The 8,415-nt window shown below is 41.2% G+C and overlaps 1 protein-coding gene across 1 annotated transcript in view; it reads right to left on the bottom strand.

Moving 5' to 3' along the window:
- Positions 1-1,737: 1,737 nt before the first annotated feature.
- LOC145417464 (prefoldin subunit 3-like) overlaps positions 1,738-8,415 on the bottom strand; it is a 118,291-nt gene continuing 111,613 nt past the window's right edge. The window contains exon 5 of the mRNA XM_080286161.1: positions 1,738-3,404. Within this exon, the coding sequence (XP_080142287.1) occupies positions 3,275-3,404 (130 nt within the window). The 3' untranslated portion in view covers positions 1,738-3,274. The remainder of the gene's footprint in view (positions 3,405-8,415) is intronic.

The raw sequence follows: 8,415 nt of genomic DNA, 5'->3' as shown, positions 1-8,415 counted from the left end.
TGTACGGTAACTGAGCACTGAAAATCCTGATCTAAATAAAAAGAAATTAAAAATATACCCTTACCTGCTGTACAGTATGTATTCTTAAAAGTAGAGGAGGGGTACTGAGAATTCTTACTCTTCTATACAGTACTGTAGTGTACAATAACACTCTACCACTTTATACACACGCTTTACAGTAAAATGAGGAGATACAAGTCAGTCCCACCACTGGTTGGCACAGAAAAAACTATCTGTTTATTGGGTGGTAGTTGTCAAAGGCATGGTCAAAAATTACCAAGTATGCTAGTTTCAGCAAGGGTTGATGCATGTACACTGACCACCTTATTTATACCCACTAGACAGCCATATTTCCCTTAGCTGCTCTCACCAGTTGAACCTTTCTTGTACTCTTGGACAACAGGAAATGGAAAACTTATGGAAATGGGCCAGCTCGGCTTTCTTGCACAAGATGCCACATACAGTATACTGTACAGTATATCAGAGTATGAAGAATAATCATTTACAAAATGGTAAATTATTACAACAGGAAACCATTTACTATGCTGGGTGATAACCATATAACCAAATTCTGGCACTTAGTGGTTTAGTAGGTAATTAAGGCGTTCCAGCTGGATTGAGCTTGTGCAGGTTTATATCCAAGAGGTGACTGTTCACGTAATGCCACTTGGGGATGTGGGAGCCTGGTCGCTCTCATCTTAAATGCCAGGACCAACTTGCCTAGCCCCGGGCTCCTACACTCCTCGCGGGGCAACACAGGATTAGATGATGATGATGATGATGATGATTTTCATGAAGCTAAATAAATGCAATAATTACAAGATACACAATCATTGCATGATCTGTTTGCTAATTTTTCCCTCACCTTGTCCCAGCATTTAATCCAGGAAGCAGTGTCAAAATCTCCAAGTAGTGTTACACTGCCACTGCAATTTTTATTTCAACATCACTTCTTAACCCCTACACACCGGGGGTTTTCCGATGTTGCACGCTCCTCCCTACGAGGGATATCCGTGATGGAAAAAATACTCTTACTTTAAACCCTAATATCTGCCAAACTGTAACAGCTAGAGAAAAAATTTAAGATATATAAGAATCAACAACTCTTCCTCTTTCAAATGAAAGTATTCCCATGTCTCCAGGTGGTCCCGTCGATGAGTATGGATTAGTTAAAGCTCAAAGGGTGGCGAGGAGATGCTTGCAGCTATACAAGTCAACCGGTGTTACTCTGCGCCCTAAATCGTGACTGCTATACTCTTCAGCTGGCGGTCAGGGGTTAAAGAACATTTACAATGATATACTGCAGACTGAGGTAAGGAAAACTATATTTTGCTAGTAGGTTTATTGATCTGAAGTACAGGTAAAGTGTGAATTCCTGCTTTGTCACAAGAAATAATACATCACATGGAAACTAGAACAAGAAAAACATAGGAAATAGATGAGGTAAAAAAAATTATAAGGCCTCCTCAGTGGGCACCAGCTGAATTTTTAATGGCAATAAAAAAAGTTAATAAATAAATAAAAATAAAGCAGTTACAATTATGATATAATATGCAGATTTTCAAACAGCACATCAGCAGTGTCAGATATACACAGTGGCTCATCAAGTTTGGGTCAGCAGCAATTTTACTTATGGATTTTAGCAGTGCAAAAGCAACTACAGCAGAAATTCAATTATCTAAAATACCTACCAGGCACTGTTTACTCAAGACTTTAACTCCACTGTCCAGATTTCACTGACTTATTAATTTGGTTTATGCCTATTATGCTGGTTTTGTAACTTTGCTTTGCTTTTTTGGTTGGTATTCCCAGTCTGTTCCCAATTATTAGTAATCTAAATAAAGCAGAGAAGCATCCGGTACAAATCTGGTAAAAATTGGCAGTGATCACCCAAAAGTCAAGTGATTTTAAAAGCCTTAGCAATAGCTCTATAAGAATAATCGAAGTTCTACCGTAAGTTAAATTTGACTGATCCAGTATTTACCAACTCAGCTACAATCATATCTACACTATCTAATATTCAATAAGCCTGACCCTTTAAAAAAGACTCAAGCTTCAATTCTGGGGATTCAAAGTTTAATAGGTTTTAGTTGAGAATTATGCACTTGAAGATACAGTAAATTCTCTGTACAATGGACCTCCATTAACTGAAATTTGTCTTGAACAAACTCTTAGACCCAACCAAATAAACATCTCACTTACCACAAACTGTTTGGAAAATATGGCAGATGTGGCTAAATTAACTGTCCTACAGCTTTTGTCTTGCTCTGCCAAATATTGTGTAAACACTTCCACCATGACTCTGTCACTTGCTCATCCAATTTTACTGACTTACTATACTGTAATTCATTTGTGACAAAAATTTTAGTGATTTAAAGTATATATGTATATATACAATAGACAGTTGTACACGACCATTATGTATCTTAACCAACCCTGGTAAGTACTGTTCAAAACAAACATGGGTTCATTAATTAAGATGGCTATCAAACATTGAATCTAATGAATTTCTGAATTTAATAAAAAACTATTACTCCTGTTTAGTCTGTTACATAAAGAGCTTACTGTAAAGGCATAGTAAAGTAAATGGGCAAAGAAAAGGATATACAAATGCTAATATCACATACCTAATATAAAAGACTGGAACAAAGAGTACTACAGAAATAAAACAATGTCAGTGAACAACATTTATAAACACAAAAATCTGTAGTAATAAAAACAAGAGACGTGCAAAATAAAATAAACCAGTAATAACAAGAAGTGCATGGCAAGTGGTCATGAAAATATAAGAAATTACTGGAAAAAGTTTTGTGAGGGTACCATATTACAAAAGCCCGAAAATGATCACAATTTATATTAGGAACTACAACAAACAGTGTCATCCCAAGTCCTTCTGATATGATGAATGTGAGATGTTACAGGTGATGTACAGTAACATTCCTGGTGGCACCCTGAATATCACTTGCAAGGCACACCACCAATCTATGAGCAATCAAACTCTGTGTGTGTGTGTGTGTATGTGTGTGTGTGTGTGTGTGTGTGTGTGTGTGTGTGTGTGTGTGTGTGTGTGTTTTTCTAAGAACATCAATTTCACATAAACAGGGACCATTTCTGTACATGCAGCTTCCTTCCCGGTCACTTTTGGTATGAGAACGAATATTTAAGGAAGAGAATAGCGCTGATGAAAGCCAGGAAACAAGGTAGGCAACGGAGATGACTGGAAATAACAGAACACATCTGCATGTTCCCTATGGCTTCTCACTCTCCCTTATTTTCATTTGTCATCCTTCCCCCGTCCTTTTCCTTTTGGCTTATCCTCTGCTGTGGCCTTTTGTGCACGGCGCCTCTTAACATCCCAGTTATAAATGCGAGCCATTGTGACTTCAGTAGTTGTGCACTGGTTCCTGGTGGAAAGGGAGACAAAAGTGACAACAGCAGACAAGTGGGGAGTAGAGTGATTGCAGTTTTGAGTACAGTATGAGGTGGGGAAAAAAATATCATGACAGTATGAGAAGAAAATATTAGAGATGTGCTGATACCAAGATGCTGGCCGATGACTAAACCAATACCCACTTTTCAGCCGATACCGATACTCCAATACTAACATGGCCGATACTTTGCCAATACCAATACCGATACTGATACTTTTTTATTTTGATTTTATTTATTTGATTTGATTTTGACTTATTTAATGCCGGTAACGTAAGTGTTGTTAATGCAGGAGCAATATGGTAATCGATATATAATATTAATACATGATAATGTTACATCATACATGTAATTACAGTATAATGTAATATAATATCATAACTATCTGTTTATCAGTGTCATGAAACATGAGTGTCTTGAATCACATAATAAACCAGAAAAGTATCGGAGTATCGGCCATATTTTTAACACGCCGATACCGATACCGATACTACAAAAAAAGGCCGATACTGCTAATACCGATACTATTGGCACATCCCTAGAAAATATTGTACATCAAATGAGAGAGAGAGACAGACAGACAGAGACAGATGGAGAGAGAGAGATTTTGCAAGGTCATTTTTTTTTCCCACCACACTCTATGACCTCATTCCAGATCTTTTTTGGTCTGCCTCCTCCAACCTTACCCCCAACCTTAACACTTCTCACTTTCTGCATCCAACTGTCATTCCTCATCCTCTCCACATGCCCAAACCATCTCAATCTACCTCTCCTCATCACAACACCAACACATTTCAGTCCTATCCTTCCTCTTAACTCTTCCATCATGGACCCCAGGCCTCACTGCAAAGATGCACAGCACATCCACCTAATCACTGTCATTTCTGTATGTTTAAGCCTGCAATTATCCTCCTCCATTACTGCCTAGGTCTCACTACCATACAGCATTACACTCCTAACACATGCCACATCCAAAGACCCCTGAGCATGGAAGGAGTACCCTCTCAAAATCAGGAGAGGCAACAGCTCCCTGAACTTCTTCCAACCACTCCTCACTCTAGTCGCAGAGCTAGCTCAAGTCCCACCTCCAGCACATAACATGTCTCCACATCAATCTACCTCTTCTCATCACAACACCAATACACTCCAGTCCCATCCTACCGCTGAACTCTTCCATTGCAACATAGCCCCCCCCAGGCCCTACACTCAGGGATGCACTGTACATCCAACTAATCACTGTAATTTCTGTATGCTTGAGCATGCGAATATCCTCCTCCTTTACTGCCCAGGTCTCACAACTATACAGCATTACACTCCTAACACATGCTGCATACAAACATCCCTTAGCATGAAGGGAGAGCCCTCTCAGTGTCAGAAGAAGCAACAGCTCCCTGAATTTCTTCCAACCACTCCTCACCCTAGCAACAGAGCTAGCTCCAGCCCTACCTCCAGCACATAAAATGTCTCCCAAATAACAAAACTCTTCCACACACTCAAGAGATTCACCAGAAAATTCAATCCTTTCACGCCTGACAATCTCCACCTACTGTCCCCAACACACCGCACACAAAAAATCAGCATTATTTCGTAGTCTACCTCTAATACAACTACAACTCTTATGCAACCACTTATCACAAACACTGCATAAGATGGAATTACTTCCCACTCCCTTGTAGCAGACTGCACATGGCCACTCTCTCTTCATTGACGGTACCACCACCAACCCTTGATATCATCACTTGTTTCATCTGCATTTGCTCTTAAGCCCTTGTGCCCCATACCATCTCTCCACTTCCTAAATCTTTCTTCCGCCTCCCTTTCATTCTCTGCAATCAACACCACATCATCTGCATACAACATCTCCCACGGGAGTCTGTTTCTGAAGTCACGTGAGAGGGCTTCAAGTACTGTACCTTGATAAACAACAAAGGACTCAAAAGTGACCCCTGATGCACACCAGCATTCACTGAAAACTCATCATTCAAACCTCCATTCACTCTTACCTGGGTGAGAGCACCCACATACATGGCCATAACCATCCTAACCAGCCACTCCTCAATCCCAAGCTTTTTCATTTCCTACTTCACCATGCCTCTAGGGACTGTCAAAGACCTTCTCCAAATCAACAAAAACAAAGTACAGTTCCCTTTTCTTTCCTGTATATTTTTCCTGAAGCTGTTGAACAATGAATATGGCATCATTGGTCCCACCGCCTGGCATAAACTCAAACTGCATCTCATCAATATTCACTCTTTCTCTAATCATACCTTCTAGAACTCTCTCCATTACCTTCATTATCTGATCTAAAAGGTTTATACCTCAATAATTTCCTCTTGCCAGGGTATCACCCTTCTCCGTGTACACATTTACATTTATAATCTTCAGCCAATCATCTGGGACAACACATTTATATACTGTATAATCATATTTATAAGGTTAGTGACTAACCTCACTCCTTTATCTCCTGAGGCCTTCAACATTTTGGCAGTCAACCCAGACACACCTGCTGCCTTCCTCACCTACATCCTGCCTATTGCTTCACAGTAGCACCATCAATCAAAGGCCAAGGGCCAAACACTGGATCTGCTGGCTCCAAACCTTCCCTGTCCTAGTCAAACTCCTCATTCAACAACTGGCAATAATGCTCTCTCCATGCGTCTTTAATACGAGTATCCCCACTGTTCATCGCTAACCTTCCTTCATCATTCTTCACACACTGCTCAACTATACAGTAATATACCAATTCTCCTTCTTCACCAGATTTACCACCTTAAATATCATATTCTTCCTTTCCACACAATTTAGGTTATCAAGTTAAAGTCTCTGTGACTCAGACTTCATCCTGTATACCTCTCTTGTAGCCCTACGCTTGGTAGCCAAGTATTCCTCTTTGTTACCACCCTTCTTCCATTCCCAGAAAAGCCTTCTTTTCTCCTTAACTGTAGCTTGTACACCCTCATTCCATCATCAAGTTACTTTATGTCTTGGTGGGCCTCTTGTCCAACCGAATACTGCATCAATAACTCTCAAGAGGTTGTTTTTGAGGGCTCTGTACTGTTCATTAATGCCACTGTCAATGGCTCCTTGTTCAGCCACCACTCTCATCATCTCACTATAGAAAGGATCCCTTACTGCTTGATTTTCCAGCTTCCATATTTTCCTCCTAGGTACATAAGTCCTCTTTTTTTTCACTCACTTTTTAAGTACCATGTCACAGATAAGTAATCTGTGCTGCTGCACACACTCCTCGCTTCCCATAACTTTGACATCCCTCACTAACCTCTTATCAGCCCTCCTGACTAGAAAATAATCTATCTGACTGCTATTTCCCCTAGATTCATACGTAGTCAACTTACGCTCTCTTTTCCTAAAATGTGAACAATCATGTGCACTGCCTCCCCAAACTCGAGTATCCTTTCCCCTTGCTCATTTCTTGTACCATATGCACATCCCCCATGTACTCCTTCATATCCTTGAGCTGCTTCACCTACATGACCATTTAAGTCCCCTCCCAAAACTACGATATCATCATCCCCCATACCACCTACTACATGTATTAAGTCATCTCAAAATCTATCCTTCTCTACCCCATCCAAGCCTGCTTGTGAAGCATGTGACGACAGAGTTGCAAGCATCATTTATCATCATCATCCGGACCTCCTCTCCCACCCTAGGGCAGGGTGAGGAGTAGCAACGTCCAGACAGCATCATTCCACCAAACAAAGTTTTCACTAATAATATCCTATCATATACTCTCATACCATTCATAACATATTCCACCAATTTCTCTGCAACCAACACACCCACACCCTCATAGCCGTCTGTTCCCCCCCGGCCAAAACAGCTTATAATAGCAATCCTTCCCAGCAATCTTTCTGGCTGATCCACCCCTGTACTGGACTTCCTGCAAACATCCCACATCCACCCACCTCCTACTGAATGCCTCAATCACTTCCCCTGCTCTGCCCCTTAAACTTCCTACATTCCATGAACCCACTCTCAACCCCTTGGGTGATTTAATGTTCTCAGGCTTGCTTTGAAACTCATTCTTGTACAGGCATACCCTGCCTTAACAATGTAACTGGTTAGGTAAAATCTCATCGCTGGGCAGGGTATCATATATCGGGGAATTAACATGTAATGTGGAGCATTTACCAGCCTGGAGATTCCCCCCCAAACCAAGCCCAAAACCCACCCAAATGAGCCCAAAAACAGTTTAAAGCCAATCTAAATGACCAAACAGCTGTCAAAGAAGCTAACCTAAGCCTAACACCTGTAAATAACTCACTAAAACCAATAAATAAAATCTTAAAATCGTCAAATATATCTGCAAAAAAACCAAGCTTAGTAAACTGTACCCCAAAATGAAAATGTTCACCCCACCTATAGCTTAAACACATTCATCTAAGTCTAAAATCAGTTTATAAATCAGCCTAAACACACAATTTTAGTCTAAAATACTGTATCATCAAAACTGGTTAAAAAAATAAATAAATAAAAAACCATCATTAAACTGGAGTTTGGTCGTCGTTAGGCAGGGCATGGTGCAATTTCTACCCCCATCGTTGAGCCGGGGTATCACATCTAGGGGTATCGTACATCGAGGTAACACTGTACTTGGTCACAGTCGGTAATAGTGAAGGGGGAAAAACATGCCACAGGCCCTACCCACTGCACAGTCCCAGGTCCAGGCAATGGGCCCCTTGCCCACCAGCCTTACCAGTGGCTCTGGTAGTGGCCTTGGGGCACCCTGGCAGGACAGCTACAGAGCCACCCTCCAAGCGCGCCTTGGCACTGTAACTGCCCCACCATTATGCACCCATTGATAGGGTAGCCTCCTGGGGTGCTACTTGCAGGTTTGGGACCCTCTCTATTGGGCTGAAGTGGCAGCCTGGGAACCGCAATCCCTGTACCCTCTAGCACAGGTTTGAGACCTGTCTCACCCCAGACCCATGGTCAATGCCAGCAGAACCCCAGTCACGCTTC

Source organism: Coenobita brevimanus, chromosome 110 (genome assembly GCF_032717465.1).
Source record: "Coenobita brevimanus isolate Jiangsu-jjx chromosome 110, ASM3271746v2, whole genome shotgun sequence".
Lineage (NCBI taxonomy): Eukaryota > Metazoa > Arthropoda > Malacostraca > Decapoda > Coenobitidae > Coenobita > Coenobita brevimanus.
The sequence above is the reverse complement of the archived record's forward strand: the minus strand, read 5'-3'. Positions and strand labels throughout refer to the sequence as shown.